Genomic DNA, 27183 nt, shown 5'->3' with positions numbered 1-27183 from the left:
GTTGACTAACTTTTATTTCTTACTGATAAATCAACACGAATAAACATGTAAGACAACGTTTTTATAAGGTAAATAGATAGAGATTTATTGGTTGCTGCGAATAAATGTAGCCTACTGTAAACTAAAACACAATGTAGCCTGAAGTATAACCGCTAAAAAGATCACAATTTATATACAAAAAACTGTTGCACAATAATGGATAGCAACGGGAGACTGCAAAGTGGCCATTCGTCAAGCAGCCACCCTCAAACTCATCAATGATAGTAATTAGCCAATTGAAAAAAAGGAAATAATAGTAAGATGTAGTGGAGAAGTAAAGTTTGCTGTTCCCACCACTCCTCGACAACAATTATATCAAATCGTTTGAACAGAAGAATAACATTGTCTTGTTAGACAGACTAGCAGCGTTCTCATAAGCCCAACAAACCATAAGAAGATGCATTTATGAATTCATCAACTTAGCAAGATAAAACGTTAAATATTTTTGCATCTGTGCCAGATAAAAATACATGCCAAAGCGTCACTCGTAAATAAAATTGATTCCAGTGCCAGACAGTTTTTCTTCCACAAGTTTATCCACCTTTTCGGATTGAGCAACTGTGAAGTACTCTTTCCAGTTTCCTATTTCACCTGAAACAAGTAGCCTATGTATAAGTCTGCATATAGTTTCTGTACCTTGAAAAGCATTCTTCACTGCTCAAAAATCTTAATGCACGGGAAACAAGCACTTCACATCATGAACATAAATATTCAATCTTGGCCCTTTGAGATAATTGTGTCTTGATCATAGAAAAAAGTCTAATTTTAAACGACATGGAATTTAAAAATAATTTCTAGACGAAACTTAGTGAAGAGGTAGGATAACAAAGGACGGATTTGTAACAATGGAACGTGGGGAGGAAAACGAGAAAAAGACTCCAACAAACATGAAAGAACTGCACAAGTGAGAATGCGAAACCTGTGGGTCTACAAGAAGACGATGCAAAAATTGTTATCCTCACCTTCTATCTCAGCCTACATTGTTGAAATTAAAGATAGAAAATAAACTTGAAGTAAGTTCATTTTTTATGCATGTCCCAGGATGCTCAGTTTTAATTTGTCAAAATAAGGTTTTTAGTGAAAATTTTCGTTTAGACGAATTGAAATCGTTTTGACAGTTTGTTCATCATTGCCTTTAGACCAGTGGTTTCCAACCAGGGGTCCGCGGACCCCTTGGGGGTCCGTGAGAAAGCATTTGGGGGTCCGTGATTACCTTGATAAATTTTGGAAAAAAAAACAAACGAAAAGCGATCTTTCTACATTCATTTTTCTGTTTAAATGCAAATGTGTCAAGTAGGCTACACCGTAATTTTAAAGCGCTCTGTCAAGAAGTAGGGTCAGATTACGAAGTAGCCTACTTTTGTATCATTTTGAGGTAGCCTACGTTGGTTATTTAAAGGAGAAGTTTTAAAACGACTGCAGCAGCTAAAGAATGAGGTATCAACTCTTTTGAAAGCAAAAGGAAGTCCCCTCTCAAAATTGTTTGAGAGTAAAAGTTTTCTATACGACATGGCCTACTTAACCGATATTTTCGGTCATATTAACAATGTTAATCGTGGCATTCAAGGACCAGGTGTGACAATAATTGATGCAGCTGAAAAACTGAAAGCGTTTTTAGCCAAGTCGCCGGTTTGAAAACGCAGATTGGAAGCAGGTAATTACGCTAACTTTCCAATGTTAGAAGATCTTATCTTGATGGATGAAATTCAAAGAGTATCCTATGTACTCTTTTGATCTCTACGAGAGAAAAATTTTGCGCACACTTGGAAACCCTAAAAATCTCATTTCAACGTTATTTTAATTTAGAACACCTGCCGAACGAAGTTGAAACATGGATTCGAGATCCTTTTCTTTTTGACTTGAACAACATTAGCGATGACGATCTCAGTAAAGAGGACCTAATTGATTTGAGATCAAAAGAGTTATTACGCATTGAATTTCATTCAAAAACTGTTGAAGAATTTTGGTGCTCACAACTGCAAACCTACCCATTCTTGGCAAAGCAAGCGATTATTGTTTTGTTACCATTCATAACCACTTACTTTTACGAGGCAGGATTCTCAGCTCTTGTTACAATGAATACTAAACATCAAAATCGCCTGGACGTTGAAATGAGTGTTGCATTGTCAAAACCTCAACCACAGTTCAGTCGTTTGGTTCAGGAAAGGCAACAACAGCCCTCTCATTTAATTTGCTTACGTTGAAAAAGTATCGGCATGGCACTTTGGGTCACCTTTAATATTCAAATACTGCTGACATTTCTTGAACAATTCATTCATTTTCTTACTGTTTAACCTGATACTTGCAGCAGGAGTCATAGCGGCAATGCAATATGACACAGTACAGTAGTTGAGTAGCATAATTATTACAATAGTCAATGGTATGTGAGTTTCAGGCAAAATTTAGGTAGGGCCGTAGGGGTCCGCAGAATTAAAAATTTGTCTAAAGGGGTCCGTGACAACAAAAAGGTTGGGAACCACTGCTTTAGACCATTATATAGTCTGTTTGGTGATGCGATTTGAAGCCTGCAACCAAGTGATCAATTTACTTTATCAATAATAGGCTACTTGCAGCAAAAAAAGTGATTGAAGTTTTTCAATGATGTTATGAACACAGTGTTTGAACGACATCAAAACATCTACCTTTGCGAAAGAAACCGATCATTTTATGTTCTTGCGATGCATTCTGCTTCATCGATTGAAAACTTGTAGCCTTTATGATGTCTGCCACCTCTTCATCACTCAGGTCAACATTGAGAAAGTTGGCGATTTTTCGAACTTGATTTTCCGCACTCTTGAAGACATAGTAAACATTACTACTGTATTAGGCAAAGGCAGCTAGGCTTCTCAATGCTTTGATACGAAAATATTTCACTTTGATGCTAAGGTGTAGTCTAAGACAGTTTTAAACATCACAGCTGAAAATACAAAGTTTTTTTTACAGCAGTTTAGTTTGTCATTCCTGCAAGCCAAACATAGCAGAGGTTTAAAATAAGATAGCAGCGATATAACATGACTCAACAATATTTAACAACATTAACATCAGTGTGTGATGTGTTAACACATATGCAGACTAACAAAGAAGCAGGCTAAACGCAAAAATGTTTTCATGCATCAACATGAAAGCCATAAAAAAACATAGGCTACTAACATGAGAAAAACATTAAACTAAAGAAAAAAATTAATGATGACAACCAGTTTAAATACAAAGACTTACAATTTTGAGATCCTCATAACAAACGAACAAGACATTGGCGTTATTTTTGTGCTTCCACCATCCAAGTAAATTGTCCAGATACCACTCGTTTTCTTTCTGTAATTGTGGAATTTTTCCTGAAAAGAAATTTATAATAAACTATGATAAATCTATAAGACATTTTCCATCCCAGGCTCAAACGAAGGAAAACATTTTGAACTTGCTCTATTTTTGCATCAGTGACGGAAAGTATGCACTGACTGACGACTGTTACAAGGATCACCAAACGAGACTTCGTGATACTGTTGAAGCGAAATGGTGACTTCGATCTTGCAATTACTGTAAGTCTGCAGACGTTGAATCAATGTAAAAAGAGATTGGTTTTCTGGCTGGGGGATGTTTTTTTCAAAATCTTTTTGGAATGTTAAGATTATTTATTTAACTCGGAATAGGTAATATGGTGATCAACTGTCATTTATAACATTTTTGCTTCCTTAATTTGGCCATGAATTGGGCCAAAATAAAAAGTAGATGTTATATTATGTAAATTGTTTGTCTGACTTAATCCGACTCTTATCTTACTTCTGAATCATGGTCCATTCTTTCTTTTTACCATCCTAGATATATTTTCACTCTTTGTGCTCTCTCTCCGGCAATATTTGGAGCTGGAGCAGTGATTCTCAACCGCGTCCCATTGGGCGCGTGCGGCCCTCAACTATTTTTCTTGCGGCCCTCATCGATGCAGAAAAATTATTATTTGTGCTAAAAGAACTGCCCAAAATGGCTATAATACATGGTTGTCACATAACTTATGTGCTAGCAAAGAAAATGCCTCATAATATCGTTTCTCCACACTACAGATACTGAGCAATTAGCTGTGTTTAGCAGGGGAGTTGATCATTCACGACACAACAAAAGGATAAATTATACATATGTTTCACTTCCATAACCACATTTTGCCCGGTCAAAATTGTGCTCAGTTACAACAGATAAGTGTCCTTCCATGTTAGGAAAGAATCAAGGTTTTTACGGATTCGTTAACGGATGACGGGAAGAAGATAATGTTAACCATGTGATGTGGCACCACTGCATTTTACACAAAGAAAATATTGTTGTTAAGTCACGGACAGATATCTAGTGTGATGTAGTGTAGCTTATAGTGGTTGAAATTATAGTTACAACAGCTTACAGGCATAATCTACCTGCTATTGCGTTGTCGAAAAAATCATTCCACCCGTCTCCAGTTAATTCCTTGATAACCTCGGGATTCAGTGGAAGATTTTTTATCATGTGGTAGAATGAGACCATTTGATCTTTCGGATTTCTCATGGTGTATATGATCTAAAAATATAATTTTCTTTAACTTTGTATCGCTAGTAGGTCAATCAACAAAAACCACCTTGATCATAATAAACCGCCCGTTAGCTCAGTGGTTAAGCGCTCGACTCAAGGTCAAGCAGCGCTGGTTCGGAACTTCCGGATGTACACTCGAGAAACACATTTCAGAACTAGTTTACTGTACATTCAGCGGCACCTAGTGGCTGAAATAATTCCCCTGCAACAACATTTCAGCAACTATCGGAAACTTCACTCTGTCAATTTCGGTGACCAGGCCTGCGTCAGTGATTTAAAGCCTCTACAAGTAAGCGCAGCTGCCAGAATTGAGCTCTCAAAGAAGTTTTCTCAGTCCGCTGATAAAGATCAAATCAATCAATAATGCGATGCAAATATAATAATATTTTATCAATCCTTACCTTAGGCCTCCTATATGATATTTACAAAGCTGCGGAGTAGATTTTTTCTGGAGTCGCTCATTAGATTGATTCGTTTCGAAACGTTATCTTCGGAATGAGAATGTCTTTTTAAGGTTATTCTTGGCAGTTCCGCGTACTTGTAAAGACTTTGAATCACTGACACAGACCTAGTTAGCGAGATTGGCAAAGAAAAGTCTCCGATTGTCAAAGCTGGCTGTGAAAAGTTCCATTGACAAGCTGCCGCTGAATGGAGAGCATTCCTTACAATGGGCACACCCCTAGAGACGAACCGGGGCTTTTGTTTCAATCCTTCAACTTTAGCTAGATAATCGTGAGAAATCGATATAATACATTTGTGGGATAGTGTAACGCCGTGGTGGAAATGCCTGAGGAACGCTCCATAAAGCTTTCTCGACACCCATAGAGACCATGTGGCTGTTTTTTCTCAAAAACTTTTATGACATGCTTGAAAATGACCACGAAGAGTGGGTTCTTCTCTTTTCCATCCACTTTTCTAAATACTCAGTTATGCGGGCATACGCGAAATAGAAAGTGAACACACAACATTCCTCTTGAAGTAAAAATTACCTTTCCTCCAGCACTGATCGTCTTTTCCACATTGACTAACTCTTCACTAAGGTGAGTTCCTAATAAACGGCGTTTCCATGGATATTTTTCAAAAACGTCGTATTTTTCCTCTGTAACAAATAAAATTTGTGAAAGGGAGTTCATTAATTTATGAACCCTTTATCATTATCCATTACGCGTGGAAGAAAGGCCATGGTTGACAAGTAAATATTCCCAAACTTTTATTACGTAGGCTATTTTATTAAAATTCCAAAAAATAAAATTCCATTCTATTTGAATAAGTTTATACTGATAAAGCCACACTTGTGTGGCGAAAGCTCTGTATTTAAATAAACCGATTCTTTTGATTTGGTGTGGTATTTTTTACTTTATTTTTTTAAACATTGTTACATTTAAAAAAATTATCAAGCTATGCATTTTCAGGTTAGGTAAATGTAGGGCGTAAGTAAAACGATACTTACTAATGCCACATTCTAGGTATTTATGCATATTCAAAGTTTTCAGTAATTCTTTTGTTTTTGGTTCATCTTTGTACAAGATTTCCGTTGCTATGCTGTAGACCCATGTAGTTCCTTTCAACAGAAATATGATTTTGTGTAAAAGAAATATTATTTTATGTTAAAAATAATTTGTTTAAAGAAAGCTTTGGTGCTTTCCATCTTTGGTTTCACCAAATCAATCGGAAGTTATAGCAAATCCGGGAATTCGTGGACACGTTACCATACTGAAAAAATACGTTTTTTCTAAATTCTAACTCGTCCCAGTCAAACCCCATATCAGTTCCATCGTCTCGCTCAGGGGTGAATGCATCTTCATCGTCTTCGTACGCCCACTACCGCCGCTATTTTGCTCAACCGCGAATAATTGAGAGTTGCATTTCTTTCTGCAACTCTGGCACTGAAGAACAACCCCCAAATCATGGTATCATCAACTATTGTTGTAAAATTTATCTCAAATGGGGTAGAAAACCTACGTTTAATCTAGGAATGACAGAAAAAATTCTGTAAGAGACAAAGTTGACCGTTGAACGTTATCCTAAATTGCTTTTAAAAAAAAATACAACAACAAAAGGGTCAAAAAAAGGTTTTAAAAAGTTTCTCGTATTTTCAAAATGTGTTGCTCCAACAGATTATTTTATCACAATAACTTTGAAAACATTTTTAAAAACAATAAGTTACTAGCTATACCTGTTTTAGGATATGTTGCAATTATGACATCACCATTCCATGGGGTCAAATTATCAAACACCCAGTTTGCCAATTTTAGGGAAAACAGTGGTAGAGATCGACGGCCATCTTCTTCTGTGATGCCTCCCAAAAATACTTTCCTGAAATATTCTATAAAGGGTTCGGGGTCTGGTCGATCTTCTTCAGGCAAGGCAAGTAGTGGCATCATTGCCAACCGCTTTGCTACAGCATCGATTTGTTCAGAAGGTTTTGAGCCTGGTTTGCCAGAAACTGAGTTGTGAGTAGCAGCCATGATCTCACAAGCTTTAACTTGAATGCAAATATAAGTTATGTATCTGGCAAAACAAAACTGATAAGCACACAAATCCAAGCAATTCCACGGCATTTACCATGATACCAAAAATGTGAGCGTTTTCACCTGTGCATCTGGCGTTTGTCAAGAATCTGAACACTTGTGTAAAGTTAACCGAAACGAGAAATGATAGGAAAAAAGATTGCCAAACAAAAGGGATTAGGACACAAAGGGTGATGGTTTAATTCAATGAGTTTTAAAACAAATGACAAGCTTCTCCGGCAGACAACTGCTCCGTTAATATCCAACAGCACACATTCATGTGAGAACAAAGTTTATAGAGTGAATACGATTCAAAAATTAAATACAAGACAATTTAGGTAGAGGTAACTTTTTTAAACCATAAACAGACGTAACCCAGCAACAACACTAGCCTACATTTAACATGATAAAAACAAAAAACAAAACAATAAGCTAACGTTTTCGGCTAATCATACAACCCTTTCCAAGAAAAAAATTTTTGAAAGGAATACTAAAGAATAATACACTATCGCAACAAAATACGGACACTAATCTAAACATTTGAGAAACTTGCTTAACTAGCTCATACAAACTGATAACTAAAAATTACGCTGCACAACGGGTCAAGTATTTGAGAGGTGAAATTAATTAATTGTTCAGAAAAGGACTCAAGCAGATTACGCAAGATGGACAGAAGCACAGCACGAGATAGTGGCACAAACAAAGTAAAAATACGAGAAGCACAAGACGTGACAAATCAAACAAAAACTGTTAAAAGATAGGAAGCTCCGCCAGCAAATAATTGCCTGTTGGGCCCTGGGTTGAAAGATTTGATTATCAATGCCTCGTGAATCTTGGTGTCGAATTCGGACAAACACTTACGAACAATTTCGAAGGACTCCAATGAGGGATTATTGCACTGTTTTGATTCAAATTAGCTAAATTCAGATGCTCTCCTACTCTTGTCACCTTGTAGGTATGGTGGTGCACCTTAAACAATGTTGTGGAAAACTTATGCACCTTATTTATTTAAAAGGTGAATCGCAATATGAAAATTATCTTGCAAAGAGCCTATTACGGTATTAAACACGCAAACAAAGTTGAGGATATTATATTAAATGACTTTATTGTTATTGCATTTTATTAACAGAACTCAAACCGAGGAATGCTATCCCTTCCAAGTGCATCCTTCATCTACGCGTGTGATTGCACATCGTTTTCAAAAGTTGATAACACACCAATAAAAAAAAAACGAGCGGTGTTTTTGAACAAACAGCTTCAGCCGAGTGCCAAACCAGGACGGCATCATTGTAAAGGAAGCGTCTGACCTGCTTGGACCATCATCAATTAATATTTTTATATTTTTGAAAAGCACAATGAAAACCTATTGAACTCAAAAAACAATTTTTAGTGAAGCCTACTTCAATCAAATCTTTTTTAATCTAAAACAAGTCGAATTGTTGCGGAAGTATCTCAAACTACAATTGTTCAAAATTTTAATACAAAAGAGGTTTTTATAGTGCAGCTTCCTTTTTTTCTTTTCTTGAACGAAAGCACTTCTATCATTTGCTGGCTTCATACTTCATAGCCACGTTTCCTTCGTGAATAAAAACCGTCATAATCTGCTACGTGGTCTTTCCTCCCCCCCAAGCTGCTACGTGGTGAATCTCTGTGATACAGAATTTTGTGTCGTGAATATTATTTTGAAGCAGAAATGAAAGATTATAATTAGGCTAAAAGCAAATAGCTGAAATTGTTATATCGTATTGCAAAGTGTGAAGTAGATTAAATGACCTTAAAAGGGCACCATTCTCCCCTGCCCCCTCCCCGCTTCCGGCGCCCCTGATCTTGTACATGCATATTTTCAATTATTACGGTTTTGCCACCTTTTTCTTTTGTTGGTTTTGTTGCTGTATTTTATTTTTACAGTATCGTTTCTTTTGCGTTTCAACAAAGAAAATTAAATTGAATTGAATACTGCCTTTACGAAAAAATGTATATTTATCAATAGCAGTTTATGGCACCATTCTGAAGTCAAAGCAGACTTGGTTTGTGCAACAGAGCGTGACAATCATTCATACACAACCGGCCAGCAGTCAGGCTGCGAAGAGTCGATACAATATTGTCAATACAATATTTCTGCTTCGCAGCCGCCAAGAGATATTGCAGCAAAAATCAACATGAGTGTGTTTGCTGGATTGTGACTGTGAGTGACAAATATTACTGGGCCTATCGTAAAAGCAGTACAGTCCAGTTTAAGCCTCCTATTTCTCTATTTCCGGTGGGATGGTGTAGCGCACACGGAGCTTGCATGCCAATCATGCATTTCATGTTTGACTCATGGCTTGTTGAAAACAAAGCTCACCTCTACCCAGGGAGCAACAAACTGGGCGCAGTTACTGAAGAAAAGGCAGCGAGAGAAAAGGAACTTTAGCCACTTTTCAATTAGTGCCTCAGGCTTGTTGCAATTAGAACCTTCCTAGGCAGCAAATCAGTCGCTTTTTTACATTGAGTCAACGTTTGCAAGGTCGTTTGCGTACGTTGAATCAATATAAAAACGACTGATTTGCTGTCTGAGTTGTCTTTTCATATCCAAAGCTTGGAACCATTTTTACTCTTTTACCTTACGCTCGACTATATTTTTACATATTTTACATGCATCAGCTGCTTTTTTTTTCACCAACTAACCTACTTTCCTGCTGTTCAACATTGTTGAAGGAACGTAAAGATTTAGTTTATTGTTGCAAATTGCTCATATTTCTGCAATTTGTAATGGTTGTGATTTGTCAGTAACACACAAATGCAAAACGCACACAAACGCAATAATGACGAATAGTCATCATACCTCAAATGTAGAGGGAAACGATAAATCAGACTTATCCACAAACAAGGTCAATGGATCAAACGACTTCACAACATTGCGTTAGACAATGTTTTTTCTTATTTCGTCAGTGTGAATAAAATTTTCGTTGATTTCGTCATATTTTTCGTGTTGACGCTTTATGTTCAACACACCAACATTGCCATCTTTCCTTCTATTTCATCAGCTCAAATTAGTTGTGCGGCTCACCAACCCGTGATTCTACAACGTCACTTCATTAAACGATTACGTTCTAAAATTAGAAACAAACCAAACTGCTGTTCGTTAGCTTTGACAACAGGATAGCTTTTCATCTTTAGAAAACGTGTAAGAAGTTAGACTAAGAGGATATGAATAGTTGACATAAATAGGGCCAGCTATAAGACCTTTCTGAAATTTGTGACGTCATCAATCTTATGATAACTGTGATTTCGTTTTCAAGAGTCTGTATGTTATGATGAATTCAAAATTGTGAACAAAGTTAATTTTTGAAAATTTTGTCTCGATTTAATTACATTTACCAAAATCAAATTTTTTTTGTATTTGTGATATATGCTCTGTTGTTTAGGAACATTTAGAATCGTCTGTTTTCAAAAGATTTTCAATTCAAAATTTAGGTGAGTGTCATTCAAGAACGACATGATCAGCAGTTTGTTTCTCCGCGCCGCATTTGCAGGCCTATGAGGCCAGATCTGGCCCCCTCACATTTCTTTTAATTACTTGAAGCACAGTAATGTCATGCACTTGGTTTTTCTTGACTTCCAACAATTGCAAGGCGGATCTGATGATGCAAAGGTTGATAGCAAAAGTTGTGTAGTTTGTTTGCAATTCAAGGTTTTGGTGAATTTTTGCTGTTTTTGGCCAACGTTTGGCAAAGCAAGAAACCGATTTCTTTTCGCTTACAAGCGATAAGCTCATAGTTGCTCCGTGCATCAACATGCGCAAGGAGAGAGACGTATCGCGGAATTTTTCTTTGTTTTGTTTGACCTAAATTTGTCCCAAGCTGATAGCTAGGGCAGTCCAGTCAAAAAATCACTTTTTTATATTGATTCAACGTCTCAATACGTGAAACCAATATCAAACAAAAAATATTTTGTTCTTGGGTGGACAATAGAACATGTTATTCCTTTTTCACAGTATTGTGTTGAAAAATCGTACACACTGCCCAGCCCAAGCATTTTTTGTGCTATAATATACCTGCCAGGAGCACGCAGTCGTTCATAAAAAAGAATACGTTCTATTTTTTTCTTTTTAGCGACTCGAGAAATAGTTATCCACCACCAAATGATCACATGCAAATGATTGAAAACAGTAGAAGTTTGATCCTACAAATATCCATTGCCGGCGTATATAATGCGTTACTGTACGAAAGACATGCAAAACCATGACAGACCAAAATTCTATGAAATAATAGCATTTGTAACATAGTCTTCTTCTTCGTCGTATGAGCTTTCTTCCATATATATGAGCTTTTCTTACACTATGTTTGGGCATGAGGTCATCAGCCACTCGACAGTCTCGTCATCCATAGTGATGTGCTGTGTCACAAAATGTAAGTCAACCGTGCAGAGGTTGAATCAATGTAAACAGGATAGATTTTAGTAGCTGCAGACAATTGTTTGCCCTTTTACTCAAACCAAACCAAGACTGCTTCAGCTTCGGTATGGTGACAAATGGGCAAATGCAGTACTGCAGTTACATACCTTGAATTCTACGGTTATAAAACATTGCATTAATCATCAGTTTCATACTGGAGCTGAGGTGCGAAGCGTTGCAATATCGCTAATCACTATGCTGTTTGCTCAAGCCTTAAGCTTACTAAACAAACTTTGAAAGAATGGTTAGTCGGCGAACATTGAAATCCAATGACAATGCAAAAAAAGATGGAAGGAGTGTAAAGCCATACAGTCTTTCAAAGCATTTCGAAGAAGTGCTTTTTCACTCAAGACAGGAAAAATGGGAGGTGCATTTTAAATACGTTATTTTTATGTACATGGCAATTATAGTTTGATGTACTGCGGCAATTTGCAGCCTACGTGGCAAATTTTACTTTTGCTTTGAAAAGGATTCAATTTAGGTCCATCTTGCTTGTGCAGGCTCAGGGTATTCGACAATATCAAGAAGTTATACCTCATCGTATGTGATCAATGCAGACGACCTGTCTTTAGCACATCTCCCTTGTTTATGACATTGAATCGCTATTCACTAACTTAGTGTTCGCATAGAAGATTTGGTGGAAGCAGTGAGGTGTAGCTGCGAAATAAATTAAAGAAATGTAAGATTGATTTAACAAATTGAAAATAAATTGACAGTGAAGAAATGAATGTTGAGCTACTGTGCATACCGAAAGTATCGACAAACCATTATAGATTCTTGTAGCTCGTGATCAGCCTCGTTGTTGTTTTTAATTAGCTGCTACAAAGGCTGTAATGGAATGTTTCCATACCTCGTGCTCAGCAAACTCATTGATTTTACAGCTGAATAATTTTTGTTTACACTTTTCTATATTTTCCGGTTACCATAATGTTCTCAATCTAATATAAACTAATTCACGTCAGATAGACTAAATAACCGCTCAGTGGTTGACATTAAACAAAAAAATTGTATTTAAAAAAATAAGTAGCCTACGTTAGTTCAACAAAAAGTATTTCAACAATCATGGCTGCCACTCAAAAGCCAGTTTCTGGAATACAAGGAGGTTTAAAACCTTCTCCTGAACAAGTGGAGGCTATGGCCACGCAAGTTGCGATGTTGCCTTTTATTCACTTGTCCGAAGCCGACCGACCGGACCCTAAGCCCTTCATAGAGTTTTTCAAGAAAGCAATGACTCAACAAGGCATCCAAGAGGAAGATGGCCGTCGGTCCTTTCCAATGTTTTCCCTAAAATTGGCTAAATGGGTATTTGATAATTGGACTCCATGGGAAAATGATGTCATAATTGCAACATATCCCAAAACAGGTATGGCTGATTAGCTGATGTATTTCTTCTCACTGATGCTTACCAGATGGTTATGATTGTAGGTTGCGTAGTCAGGTGTTGAGATCGTATGTGCAACGTTAAAAAAAACGTCTGTTCAACATCGCCCTGAGGCTATGCCTCGGTAAGACACTTAATTATTCTCTCATAGCCGAGTGGTGATCGCTCTGGTCTTTTAATCCATTTGGTTTTGCCAAAGAATCGGGTTTCTTGTGTAAAAAGACTTGTTTCAAATACTATGCACTTTATAATAAAAAATCACATTTGCATTCAAAGGAACTACATGGGTCTACAGCATAGCAATGGAAATCTTGTACAAAGATCAGCCAAAAATGAAGGATATACTAAAGGAATTGAACTTACATAGATATCTGGAATCCACTATCAGTAAGTCATGTTACCATGGGCTCCGTTAGAGGGGGGGCGGGGGGGTGATTACCCCCCCACCAATCGGAGTGGGGGGGGTAACTAATGCAAAATTACCCCCCACTAATGTAGAGATAAAAATTTCATTTTTAATATATTTTTTACTTTTGTGTTTTATTTTTATGTTTTTATTTATTTTTTGCACAACTTTTGAGGTTTTTGCTTGGAAACTCCGACTCGCAAGACAACGCCAAGTCATCTATGGCCAAACTATGAATCCTGTCAAAAATATACGCATCGCAATGCGCTGTGTGTGACGTCATAGTTTCTCACTGCTACAAACTGTTTAATTTCGCTTTTACCACTCACGAACGAAACCCACTGCAGTTGCACTGTTTCAATGTCTTTATACTTTTGGTTGTTGTAAAAGTTAATGCATTTTAGCTTTTATTTTATTTTTTTGTGAATTGAATGTAGGCCTAGACCAGGGGTGCACAACCTTTTTGCTATTGCCGGCCGCATTCAGATTAATTCTACAAAGCACGGCCGCTAGTGAGTTTTAAATGATTTTATTTTAATTTGCGTTATTAAAGTGAAGAGTTTATTCGTTAATATCTACTAAACTCATCATACTTATACCTAATAGCGCCATAACACTTTTTGAAATGAATTTATTCCGTCTGCGACATTGCAACAAGTGACTCCCTTGATTTTGCATACGAGCAGATAAAATTGCTAAGTTGAGAACCTCTCGAGATACAGTCTTAGTTGAGACTCCAGGTTTCCGTCCAACAATCGCGTTCGGTAGGCTGCTCTTTTTTTAGGTAGGCTACTTCATTTGTGAAAAGGCAGACTCGCACACGTAGCCTAAGGGCTTCCGAAAAGAACAAGAGTTTCTCTTGCCAATTCTCGCAACATTGGATAATCAAGTGCACTTTTCCACATTTTTGACACAGATTTTCCTCGACTTGTCTAATTTTGCGTAATTGTGTGACATATGACGACGAAAATGCTGCTTTGCATTATCTCCTTTAACAGTTTTAACTACTTGACTGCATATTAGACACATCATAGTATGCGCTGCCGTCTCGATCATGAAATAATCCAACTCCCATTTGGAACTAAATACCCTTTTCTCCTCTGCTAGTGTTCTTTTTCTTTTTAAGGACATAATGCAATGTAGGCTAATGTTACAATGAAATTGGGTCGAGGAAAAAGTTTTGTCTCTAAACGATTTTAACAATACAGTCTAGCCTACAAAAACTTACGATGAAAATGTTTTTCAAGCTCTAAAATTTGAAGGTATCCAGTGGTTCTAGATATCCTTGTAGCCTATGATATTTAAAATACATTTTTTTTTTTAATGAAATAATTTTTTCATTTCAACAATAGAACACGGTCGCCAACACATGCTTATGAAATTAGGCTACGTGTTAACGGCCGCATAATTATTCATCGACGCCGCACGCGGCCATACGGCCGCAGGTTAAACACCGTTGGCCTAGACCCTAAATGCCGAAACTTTTCTTTCACTGTAGATGTTATGGCACAGGTTATCGTGTTGTATTCATGCAATTGTAAATTAAGTTATAGAAAGCTTGGACCTTAACGCTTTTGATCTTTTAAATCTAACCATTTAGCGTCTGAAGCGCAAAGTTTGGAAGACTTGAGCCAAGGAAGAATACAGAGAGGAATTTTTGCGTAGGCCTACGTCCCCTCTTCCAGTCAAATTTGTCTAAAAACCTCAAAAAATGTGGCAAATATTAAAGAGCTTTTGCTCGCGATTTTAGATTCGTTGAAATAATTTTTCGACCTTAAATCGTGCTGAAAGGCAAAAATTTTGCGCCTTCGGCGCGAAATATGCCGCCTAAGACGCTGTATAAGAAATTGAAGCTTTCAGTAATGCGAAGGAGGGTCTGGGAAGCGACCTCCCAGAAGTATATGTGATGCGATAATCCAATAAGCCCCCTGTCGATGTCAAAACATCGTTCCCGCTCTGCTAAAATTACCCCCCCCACTCTCAGGAAGTGTCCGGAGCCCCTGCATGTTACAAACTATAACCAACAGCGACTGAATCTATGATAATGGCTTGCTGATGCAGCAAAATCAAATGATAAACTCAGACGTAGTTTAGGATTATTGGTGTTCGTTTATTTACCTGCTTAAAAATGATTAAAAGCACATCAATTAGTTAACTTCTTTTCACAAATTTTAATTATTCATTATCATCACGTGCCGTCTTCGATCCGAAGGTGGGCTGTCATTTTCTTCCACAAGTCACATACTTCCGCTACTTTTTTTGTTTCTCCGATGCTTGACAAATCAGCCCACTGTATTACGTCATCTCCCCATGTCCGTCTCCTTCTTCCCCTGCACTTCTTTCCTTCCACCATACCTTCAATAACCAATTGATGTAGCTGTCCTGCCGATCCTCTTAAAATACTTCCCGCAAATTTCATCTTTTGTTTTGCTAAGTCGTTTGCCCATCTATCTTACACTCCAATTCTTTTCCTAATTGCTTCGTTTGTAATGTGTTTTTTATATGATATTTTTAATATTCTTCTGTAACACCAGAGTTGAAAAGCATTAATTTTTTTGTGAATTTCTTTGCTGTAGGATCAGGCCCGGATTTAGGGGGGGGGCAGAGGGGGCAGTTGCCCCGGGCCCCCCAACTTTTGAAGGGACCCCCTATGTGGAAAAAAATGTGATTTTGTGTTAATTTTTTCCTTTTGGACTTAAAAGCTTCTGCAAATTGCTGTGCAGTTACAGGACTGATGCTACTGTAGACGTAGAGATGGTTTTTCGCGCCGAAGGCGCGAAAAATTTTTTTTGCACGGGAGCCCCCCGATCTAAAAGTGCCCCGGGCCCCCCATTAGCTAAATCCGGCCCTGTGTAGGACCAACTTTCACTTCCATATGACATGACTGGTTTGATGTAACAAGATAGAAGTCTCAGATTTAATTGCAAATTTATATCTCCTCTTAAAAATTCCTTGCATTTCCAAAATGACGCTTTTCTTTAAAATTTAATTATTACAGAGGAAAAATACGACGTTTTTGACAAATACCCATGGAAACGCCGTTTATTAGGGACTCACCTCAGTGAAGAGCTAGTTAATGTGGAAAAGATACTTAATGCTGGAGCAAAGGTGGGTCCCAATTCTAAGAGGAATGTTGTGATGCTGTGCATTCACTGATCACATAATTATGGTATTGCAGTAGAAATAAGCTTTGCTTGTAGAAGAACATTTCCTGTTGCCAGTGTGAAATATTATGCTCGCTAATATGTTATCTTGTTGATTTAGTTGCATCGATAACGTGTAGTATTGGGCGATACTTCTGTAGTCGAATGCTAAGTTTCCTTTCCCCCAGTTTGCTTCCTTGTCAGATTATAACCGAAGAATTGAAAATGGTGTCAATCCTTTTTTTGCATCAAGAAATGACCATGACCCAAGATAACTAAAAATATTGAGAATATAGCCACTGGTCAAAAACTATCCATAATAGCAAACAGACAATTGCAAAAAGAGCTCCACTTTTGTATAGCTAAAATATGATTTAGTTTTATCAGCTTCTTTTTTCGTATGAGACAGGATTGTTAAAATTTCAGGGCAAGTGATGGAAAGCCAGGTGAGTCTAGCTTCGTCCAGTGCTGCTATACCATGCATTCCATTTGGTGCCTTGTAAATGGAACATTCAAGAATGACATGGTCAGCAGTTTGTTTCTTCGCTTCGCACTCGCAAGCTGATGATGGAGACAAACCCTACCTGTAGCCAGTGATGTACACGCATACAAAAAATATTGACGCCGTCAGCGTAAACGCAAACGTTCGAAAAATCATACGCCGTATGCATCAACGTAACTTGTAAAAAAAAGTTGGCGGCGTCAGCGTCAGCGCATACACTAGCGTAAACTCATTGTGTTTGCTAGGTGCCAAACATTCACACGGTATAAACCACTCGAAACAAACAAGTTTTATTTTGAATTTCCACGAAGAAACACAAGCATCTGAAAGTGTTCATCTGACATTTTGCTGTGTTTTGGTTCCAATATGTCTTTGCCCATTGAAAACATTCTTTCAACTGCAGCGCTGGAAGGTATTGGCGTGTTGTAGCGAAAAAAATACATTAAAAAGTATGCGTTGACGCTATGCGCTAAAAAACTGCGAAAACTTTACGGCGTAGCCTCAAGCGCAAACTATTCAAAAAAATGTGGCCGTAAGCGTTAGCGTAAACAAAAAGTCTACGCCGCAAGTCTGCGGCGTATACGTACATCTCTGCCTGTAGCCTACATGTTGGAATGGAAGCGGCCGACTCCTGTTCGGATTCCGTTAAGTTAAACCCAAGTTGGCCGGGGTGCGAAATTGTTTTTCCCACAAACTTTTTGTTACTTCGCGTAGAGTTAGTATTTATAGGCTACCGTGTGAATGCAAACGTTTTTGGTTGCCGTGTTTGGTTCAGTGGTTTCGTCTTTTGCCTTATATTCGTGAGGACTTCGGTTCGACGCCCATCGAAGTCATTTTTTTTCTTTACATTATTTTTTGCGGTGCACCAAAGCTTTTCAAAAAAGTAAGGTTGGGGTTAATGGGTTAGGGTTAATTCTTAATCAATTCGGAAAATCTTACTTTGAGACTAGTGACCAAAATCAGTTTCTTTCCTCAACTTTTTTTAACTTGTCTACACTAGGTGTGTCTCCAGGCTACGACTTTTTTTCAAGTTCATTGTTTAGATTTGGACCTGGAGGGCGAAAATCAGCTGCTGTGAGGGCGAAAATCGGTAAAAACAGTTACTCGCGCTGCGCGGTAGTGGCTACACTTACAGAAATATGCAAATGAGACAGAAAGTTCGTGGGAAAAAAGATTTCGCGGCCGGAGCAGATCCATATCAGGAGGGCGTGCCACCGGGTGAGGTATAAAACCGTGGATTTTGGTGTCGGCGGCACACCATGATGCATCCCAAATGTCTTCCATATAATGTGCTGCGCTGATTGTATGATCCCTGAATGGTTGTAATAATTCAGCGACAGCTGGTACACAGGAGTGTCTTGAATTTAGCCGCCGGCAGGGCTCCTAAAGTGGGACGTTGAGTTTTGTATGGAGCAGGTGGTTGAGATCTTCTGCCCCGCGAGCGAAATGTATGTATAACGGCTCCCTTTCGGCGAAGTTCAGCAGGTTGGATGCCTGCAAGAATTGGTAGGAGTTGGGCGCAAGCATCCAGTCACAATTCGCAATACGTCGTTGATTGGCCGGTCGATGAGGCAGGTGTGGGCACTGCGGCACCTGCCGGGGGCGCAGTATTCAGCAATGGAGTGAATCTAAGCCAAGGTTGCAGTGCGCAAGGAGTCAGTGCCTGCACTCCACTTGTGGCTGCCAAGCGTTTTAGCAAGGCAACCCGAGATATTAGCGGAAATATCTGAATGAGGTCTTTAAGTTTTATATTTTCGCTCATTATATTTTAGATCATATATACGATGCGGAACCCAAAGGATCAAATGGTTTCTCTTTATCACATGGTGAAAAAGGTTCCATTAAATCCTGCGGTTACCAAAGAATTAATTGGAAACGAATGGACTGATTTCTTCAACAACGTGATATCAGGTGCAATGGTGTCGTGATTCAAACATTGTACTTGACGCAACCGTTAATAAGTAACAATATTATCTGATTAAATCAGCAAACAGATGCAAATCGACGTGTAAACATTCAGTCATTTTCTCACTCGAGAGATCTTCCTAGATGAACTGCATGGTGGTTGACACATGCATAAACTAGGCTAATAATCTGCAATTATAAACTAGGCTAAATAATCTGCAGTATTTCAATTACAGACTATGGCTAGCCTACAGAATATATTTCATAATATGTTATTTAAATTTTGTTTCAGGTAAAATTCCAAATTTACAGAAAGAAAACGAATGGTATATCGACAATTTACTTGGATGGTGGAAGCACAAAAATAACGCCAATGTCTTGTTCGTTGTTTTTGAGGATCTCAAAATTGTAAGTTTTTGTATGGACTCTTGTACAGTTTCTCACTTAACTTCTTTGTAGCTCATTTGCTTTGTAGTCTTTTGTTATTTTGTAAAACGATTATGTAGGCATACGTAAAATCGTTTTCTTTGTTTGCCTATTTGTTTGTCTATTCACACGTTTGTTGAATTGTTGTTGTTAAATGTTGATTTGAGATTAGTTTTTGAAAGTATTTCCTTTTCAGCTTTTGTAATGAATAGGATTGGAAACACTTCACTTCAGCATTAATAACGGTAGCCACTTTAACAAGTCGAAATTCTGCTACTGAAATTGATTAGAATGAAACCGCCAACCAATCATAAGCTACGGTTTAAGTGACGTAAAAAATGGCGAAAAGAAGCTGATAGAAAGCAAATTAAGTGATGGATTTTTTGTCAGCTGGTTGGCTTAGGGGTTAGGGTTAGGGCTAGAAAGTAGTCATTTCATTGACGCGGGTTCGATTCCCACTACTGCTATTGCTCTTTTTCTTCTGTAATTACCAAATAAAGTTCAAAACAAGCATTAATTCTCTGGATGAGTGCTAGAAGGATCACAATTGGACGGTATAGCCTCTTATAACATGTTCTGATTGGTTGGCGGTTGCATTGCTAGTCATTCGCAGTGGCAGAATTTCGACTTTTTAAAGTGGCTACCATTAATAACGACATCACACTTCAGCAAAGCAGAGCAACTTATTCACATCCAAGTAGTGATGTCCAGAAACATGAAACACGACTGCTGCGTGATTTTCTTTGAAATAAGGGAGGGCCGCGCAAGACTCCAACCTCACTCTCTCGTCTCAGGCCTCCGAATCTAATGGCAAGACATGGTCAGGACAATTGGGTGAAGCATGAGATCCAGTAGAATGACCATAACGTCTTTTGTGTCACGTCATGCTCTTAGGCACGTCCTGCAACTATGAAGCTAGCCTAAATGGTGCCTTCGTCTTCGTGTCCGTTAAATTACATCAATGATAAGTTTCTTCCATACAGTGAGTCTATCTTGTATGTCAAATAGTAATGTTTTGCATCTTTTTCTAGAACCCAGAAAAAGAAATTCGAAAAATTGCCAACTTTCTGAACGTTGACCTCAGTGATGAAGAGGTGGCAAACGTTGTGAAGGTTACAAGTTTTCAATCCATGAAGCAGAGCGCGAACCAGGAGCAACAAATGCTTGAATTTTTTCGCAAAGGTGAAGGCTTTATATTTTTTAGATATTTTTATCACAAAACCCTCACTTGAAAAAATTTATTTTTACTGTGAACAATTAAGAATTTAAATTTTGACTTCCTGTGTCTTTGTTGGACTTCCGTTACTTTTGAAATAAAACACCAAATAAAAAAAAAACGACAAAGTTCACTGTTCCCTGAACATTGTGAAGTACAAACAAAAGTTTATGTGTCTTAAAATATTTGTTTTGGCGTGAATGATCAATGATAATGGCATTTTGTGCCCTAGTCGAGTGAGTTCAAGTGACCGATTTGCTAATTTGCCTCAAATTAGTTGATCGATTTCCGCTGAGTGCCCCACTAGAAATACATGGTGTAAATTTACAATAAGTTTTATGAAGGCACATATTCGGTAATAAGCTATGTTACTAAAACTGACAGTTTCAAGGAATCAATTCATGCTAAGGGCTTTTGATGAAAATTAGTGTTTTGGGGGCCCATTTTTGTATTAGGCTACTTTCCGACCAGTACAAATTTTCCCGAAGGCCTTGGCGTATTTAACTGGCAAGTCGTTTCGCCGGAAATCACTTTCTTCGGTAGAAAATGAAACTGAAATGAAAGATTTTGCTTCAAAAGGAATTTTTTTCAATGTTTAAATTAAAAATATTATTGTTTCAAACATCCAATGTTTTCATTCAACATGAGAACTTGTTATTGTAGTTTGTGAAAGCTATTTATTTTATTTTTATTCTTACAGGTGAAATAGGAAACTGGAAAAACTATTTCACAGTTGCTCAATCCGAAATGGTGGATAAACTGGTGGAAGAAAAACTCTCTGGCACTGGAATCAATTTCATTTACGAATAACACTTTTTCATATCGTTAGGGCCGTGTTAATCGCCCCACGTATCCCTCAGCCATGGGGGACGGCTGATAAGAGATCCACTCATTTTAGTCTGTTAATTGTTTTTTGACTGTTTAAAAAATAAAAAAATACTATAGAAGCTCGATACAATCAATGGCGAATTGAGTCATGCAAGGCCGTATTTACTGCTTTCCAAACCCCCGACTGCGGGTTTATCGCTAACTGGAGGCCCACTCATAACCCGCTCATATTTAATTTATGGGCCCACTCATAACCCGCTCACATTTCGTTCATCTTGGCGATATTGGACAAAGATAGTTGGAGGTTTAGGGATGTGAATAGTTTTTTCGTGTATAGAAAAACAATTGCTAGGCTGCAATCATTTGAAGTAAACACTGCTCACTCAAATAGCCTAGTTTTTTAATAATAATTAAATTGATAAATTTCAATGTGAATCGCGATACATTATGAAGTGAAAATGTTATCTGTTAAAGTGGGGACACCTCAGGTAAAATTTTCGAAGTTTTAGCCTGCCTGCTGAAAGCCTACAACACACTAGGTTGTACAAATTTTCAAGAAATAATTTATTGAAATCGTTCTGTAGTTGTGAATAAAACATTTTTGAAATGGTAGAGTAACATAAATTTTAAACAAAACTTCTACCCCAATCCAATTTTAATTCGGTGAACTTGGTTACATACAGAGCGTGCATCTTGATAAAAAAAAATATTGCTTCTAAAAATTCTTAAAAATTGACCAAAACAAGATTATATTTGTCAAAATTTTCTGAGGATGAAATTCCCCCACACCCCTTTTCCGTTTCATTTATTTGGACATTAAGTTTTGCATTGCATTGTTCACTTTTGTTATAAATTTTACTTTGTTAAAATTCTGGTTCTTTTCCAAGTTATTTCTAGATGCCCTTCTGCATTGTCGGCATAGCCTATTAACTATTTTTTTTCTATAAAATTTTACAAGTTGTTTACTCTTTGCTACAATGATGAATGTAATTTTTTCCCAATATTAATTTGCCGCTCTAAACGCTTTCTGGTCCTATGTTTAAGAGCAATCACATTGGACCTACTAGTGGATTTCGAGGGGAGGGGCGAAATGGTGCTCACACGGCCCTGCATATCGTTGATGTATTTTTAGATTTCCAACAACTCAAGTTTGCAAAATTGATCAACTAAAAACTCTATCTATTACTGTAAATCAATTATTTACTGAAGTTGTCTACTGTTCCATCTCGCGGTTGTGATTAAGCAGTCAGTTTAAAAACTGACAATTTTGTGCTATCATTATTTGCTCAAAGATTCAGTTAAATTGTTATTCAAAGATGAGTGGCGATTACTGTTGTCAACCGCGCCGCTCAGTGTGCTTTTGGTTAATACCAAATACAAAAATTTGTCCTGGGCACGACGTTAAAACTGCAATCGGTGGGAAAGGCTCCAGTGTGGGAAACTCTGGAGTTATGGGGAATATGGAGTCACCCCTTAGTTTTCCATTACTCCCAGGTCTGCTCTGACCCGTAGCAGTAGCACCTGTCAGGGCCCCAGCTATGGGTCAAATAACACCACTCCGGCTTGTCACCTTATTCAAACCTGGATGTGTGGCAGACTGTGCGGAAGAAGCTCATCACTGGATATAGCTCAACGGACAGGAAGGCACCATCCAGTATCACAGTTGCAGGACGTGCCCAAGAGCATGACGTGACACGTAGACGTTATGGTCATCCTGCTACATCTCATGCTTCACCCAATCGTCTTGACCATGTCTTGCCATTGGACCCTGAAACCTGAGACAAGAGAGTGAGGTTGGAGTCCTGCGCAGCCCTCCCTCACTTAAAACAAAATCACGCGCAAGTCATGATCCACGAAGGGCGAACATCAATACCAAATAACCGCATGTAGTGCTTTATTATAATGTAGGCCTACATGGTTTGAGTTTGCAGGCAATAGTCCTAAAAAGGGCGTAGGCAAATCTCTTCAGAACAGCGCACTGTTTATTATAGCGAGAAAAATCTTAGGCTAAGCTATGGTCGAAGGGGTGCCACTCCGCAATCGACAGCACACCTTCACGTGTCTTGCCAAATACACGTGACACAGCCACATGCTCTTGAGCGGTGTCGAACCGACGACCTATTGAACGTTAAACCAATTAAGGCGCTCACCACTCGGCTGTGCAGCCGACGTTGTTGGTCGAAAATAATTTTGTATAATAATTTGGGGGCAAAGATAATTAAAAAGTTCTTCCACTGTAGATTTGACATTCAAGAAATTGAGTACGACAAAAAGTATAGTAAGACAAAATAATGGATGCGTATAGCCTATATTCAAAATTGATAAATTTCCTTCTAAATAGCGAGTATCTAGAGTAGACTATCAAATACAAGACTGCTTGAGTCAATGTAAATAGGAGCTCTTTTTTAGGAACATCACAGTTCAGGCCTGCTTCGTAGTTTTGATAAAGATTGGACTAGTTTTGAAACCTTCTCATTTCAAAGATGGCCTGATCTGCATGATGTAAAGTTAGACTAACTTTGTATTGCCTATAGTCTACTTCCTACTAACTTACATCATTTAAATAGTTTAATTGATTTTGATTGGATGATCCTCAGCTCACCCTATAGTCATTTCAATAAACTTAATTATTACAGGTTTATTTTGTTGTGCAATATTATAACAGCAAAATCATTAAATGATGCAGCATGCTTAACGAACACAATTGAAACAAAGAAAAATAACAAATGTACACTGCATCTTTGAAGTAAGTAAATCACAACGGGAAGCTGCGAAGTGACCATGACGGTCTTCGAGTCAAGCAGCTCAATGCTCATACCGTCTCTTCTCCGGATCTCTGGCCTCTGCTGTTATGTAAGTTTGTTGTTGATCGTTAACATTTAAATTCCCTTTTTCTACTTTCAAAGTTTTGCGCTCGATAATTTTTTGTCTAGAAGTTGATTTTTCATTTTGTATGTTCAGTTCAGTTGATTTCAGCATTCAGCGACATGATTCATGTTTTTTGCCATGCTAGACAAGTAGTCACTACCTGGTTTAGCCCCCTGAAAAAGTCAGTCGTGTCTGATTGACGAAACATCGGAATAATAGCAGATTGTCACTTTATACTGTACATCTTGTGATAGTTTAGCTTAATTTGCACCAGTAAAACTCATCATGTTATTGAACTAAATGCCGTGACTTCTGGAACGAAGAAGCTTCACGATCAAGCTGCGCTGGTTCGACTCTCATCAGGGTGTGCACTTTAACAACACACGTTAAGGACTGCTCTCCATTCAGCGACATCTTGGAATAATTCCCCGGCAACAAGACTGCAACAATCGGAAACTTCACTCTGTCAATCTCGGTGACCGGGCCTGAGTCAGTTATTCAAAGCTTGCGAAACTACCAGAATGAAGCCCTGCAAGAAGCTTTCCCAGTCCGAAGATAAAAATTCAACCAATCAAATAAGAGCAATACTTGCTTCAAATCTATAATATTATTGATCTTTAGCCAGTATCGAGGGATTATGTGGTTATGTGATTTTCATGGTTCAACTTCCGAAGTGAAGAAATTCTTTTCCACCCAGTTATAAAGTCAACCATGGCTACAGGGGCGCCGGAACGATTTTTGACTGGGGGGGGCAAGATTATGAAAAAAGGGCACTTTTGTGGCGGAAAGGCCAATTTTTTTAAAGTTTTAAGATATAGCGATAATGTTCATCTATCCGCTCACTATCGAGTAATGATATAGGTGTCCGCCGTACGGTATACAAAGAACAATGGCACGGAAGGGCATCATGGTATGTTGTAATGATGTAACCTACTGACTACTGTGATATAGAATTTTGTGTCGTGAATAAGTTATTATTTTGAGGCAAAATGAAAGATTATAAGTAGGCTAAAATCAAATAGCAGAAATTGTTATATTGCAAAATATGCAGTAACTTACATGACCTCAAAAGGGCACCATTGCCCCTCCTGCCCCCCCATCCACAGAAAAATTGAGGGCAGGGGGGGCATCCGCCCCCCCCCTTCCCCCCTGCTACCGGCGCCCCTGCATGGCTACCAACTAAAGTAAACTATCCTCAGAGTAGCATAGTAAAGTTCACATGCAGATGATGTACTTAGGCCTATTGCTATGAAGACTACCCAGAACTTTGTTACAAAGAATTCATAAAACATTTCCCTGATAACTAAGACTATTTTTTATAGTAAGTTTTAAACTTTCAGCATGGACTTATTATAATAATTTCATCCGGAATTTCATCCTTCCCCAGTTCAGGAATTTTTTCATGAAACCTGACCACCATATAGCCTATCAAACTTTAATCAGGCCACACTGGTGATTTTGTGACGTATCAGTTACCAAACATATAGGCCTGTCCTGCTAATGTTAGCCTAATTGTTAATGTGATAGGCTTGGTAGTGATGTTCAACCGGTGTTCTATGGAACACCAGTGTTTTGTGGTCCCAGGTGTTCCGCGAAAAAGTGTTCTCTCACGTGATTCCGCATTGTTATCACGGGGAGGTTCTGTTGTTCAGAAAAAACACTAACGAGGTCAGGTTTGGTGGTTTAAATGCAGCGATCTTGTGTAAGCGTAGCATTGTAGAACCTGATTGTAGACTGGTCAATTTACACTTCACAGACAACAAAATAAGCTACAATATTACACTGAAAAAAAGCCCACTAAACTGTGCTTCGATTGAATATATTGTTTTCAACAAGGCTGTTCAAATTTTTGTCGGTTTTGTTCATTGTTTCCCAAAATATTGTAGTAGATAAGTTTTTCCAGCTAAAAAAGTTGAAAAACACTAAAATAATTGCCGCAAATCTACTAATTTTTACTTAAATCAGACAGTTTATTTTAACCGAAAATTGGATCTGGATGCTTAATCATTTAATCGACGTTGCATCAGACATGTTCTTGCTGATTGCGTCATGGGGAGAGGCTTTTACTGATTCATCATACTTTCCACGTTGGCACAGAATGTGCAACAATCCAGCTGTTGACCTTTGAACCTATAGCATCTGACGCGAACTATGCCGACGTCATGGCTAAGTGATCAACGTCGTGTTTTCTGTTTTTGTGCTGTACTCCGTTTTACAATATGTTGAACTTCAATTTTACCTAATCATGCTCAACAAGAGGTTACAAAATTGGTTCGAATGAAACTGCTCAAAATGCCTACAGCAAAATCAAGTGTAGCAGCTACTATCCGGAAAAAGCTTACCCGGAAGGAAACATTGAAGTCATCGTAATTCAGCATCAAACGAAGATCACTTTTTCAAAGCCCGTTACTTTTTACGCTTACTGGTGACAACGTTTGAGCCATAAGGGTAATAATTTATTGTAAATCCGGTGCTCTTAGAAACCGAATCCAACAATATAACGCATGTCCCATTTAGAGACAGATCCAGTGAGTAACTTTCCGACACCAATTTTAACAAAACTTTATGATATGTAGGTCAACATTAATCCGAACTTGCAAATAAACCGTCAGTAAAGTTATTTTTCTGTGGGTTAGGGCCCCCCTCTCCTTGAATCCGCCACTGGTTCCATTGTCCTACCATAGTTACGTCACTGATCATGTATGTGTCAGCTATGTGGCCGAGTGATGAGAGTGCTTGCACGACGTTTGAAAATGTGACCGTGTTTCATTCGGAATTCCAAAAGTGTTCTACACCCAGTACCGTTGATAGCGGTGTCCAGAGGTACTTTTCGACACGGGCCCGGATAAGTTTAGGGACCATAAACTTTTTAAGGGGCCTGGGAGTTTGAACAAACCATTAGGTATTCTTTGGATGTGATGCGTTTCTCTTTTTTTTGAAGCCTGAGGACCTCATTGGTAGCTGGACCAATTTCTC

At 38.2% G+C, this 27183-nt stretch overlaps 2 protein-coding genes across 2 annotated transcripts; one reads left to right on the top strand and one right to left on the bottom strand.

Annotated features, from left to right (window-relative positions):
• Nucleotides 1-508: 508 nt before the first annotated feature.
• Nucleotides 509-7055, bottom strand: LOC145787155 (sulfotransferase 1C3-like). Its single transcript, XM_082598883.1, has 7 exons — nucleotides 6764-7055; nucleotides 6038-6148; nucleotides 5577-5686; nucleotides 4437-4575; nucleotides 3256-3371; nucleotides 2682-2832; nucleotides 509-630 (listed from the first exon to the last, which is right to left on the bottom strand). Exons 1-7 carry the CDS (start codon nucleotides 7053-7055, stop codon nucleotides 521-523), a joined length of 1029 nt encoding a protein of 342 aa, XP_082455009.1. The 3' UTR covers nucleotides 509-520.
• A 4537-nt stretch (nucleotides 7056-11592) lies between these two features.
• Nucleotides 11593-22648, top strand: LOC145787354 (sulfotransferase 1C2-like). The gene is made up of 7 exons (XM_082599080.1): nucleotides 11593-12895; nucleotides 13190-13300; nucleotides 16318-16427; nucleotides 18737-18875; nucleotides 19162-19277; nucleotides 20327-20477; nucleotides 21212-22648. Exons 1-7 carry the CDS (start codon nucleotides 12595-12597, stop codon nucleotides 21319-21321), a joined length of 1038 nt encoding a protein of 345 aa, XP_082455206.1. The 5' UTR covers nucleotides 11593-12594; the 3' UTR covers nucleotides 21322-22648.
• Nucleotides 22649-27183: the final 4535 nt, after the last annotated feature.

This window comes from Aplidium turbinatum, chromosome 18, assembly GCF_918807975.1.
Source record: "Aplidium turbinatum chromosome 18, kaAplTurb1.1, whole genome shotgun sequence".
NCBI lineage: Eukaryota > Metazoa > Chordata > Ascidiacea > Aplousobranchia > Polyclinidae > Aplidium > Aplidium turbinatum.
Note: the sequence above shows the minus strand (reverse complement) of the source record. Positions and strands in the feature narration are given on the sequence as shown.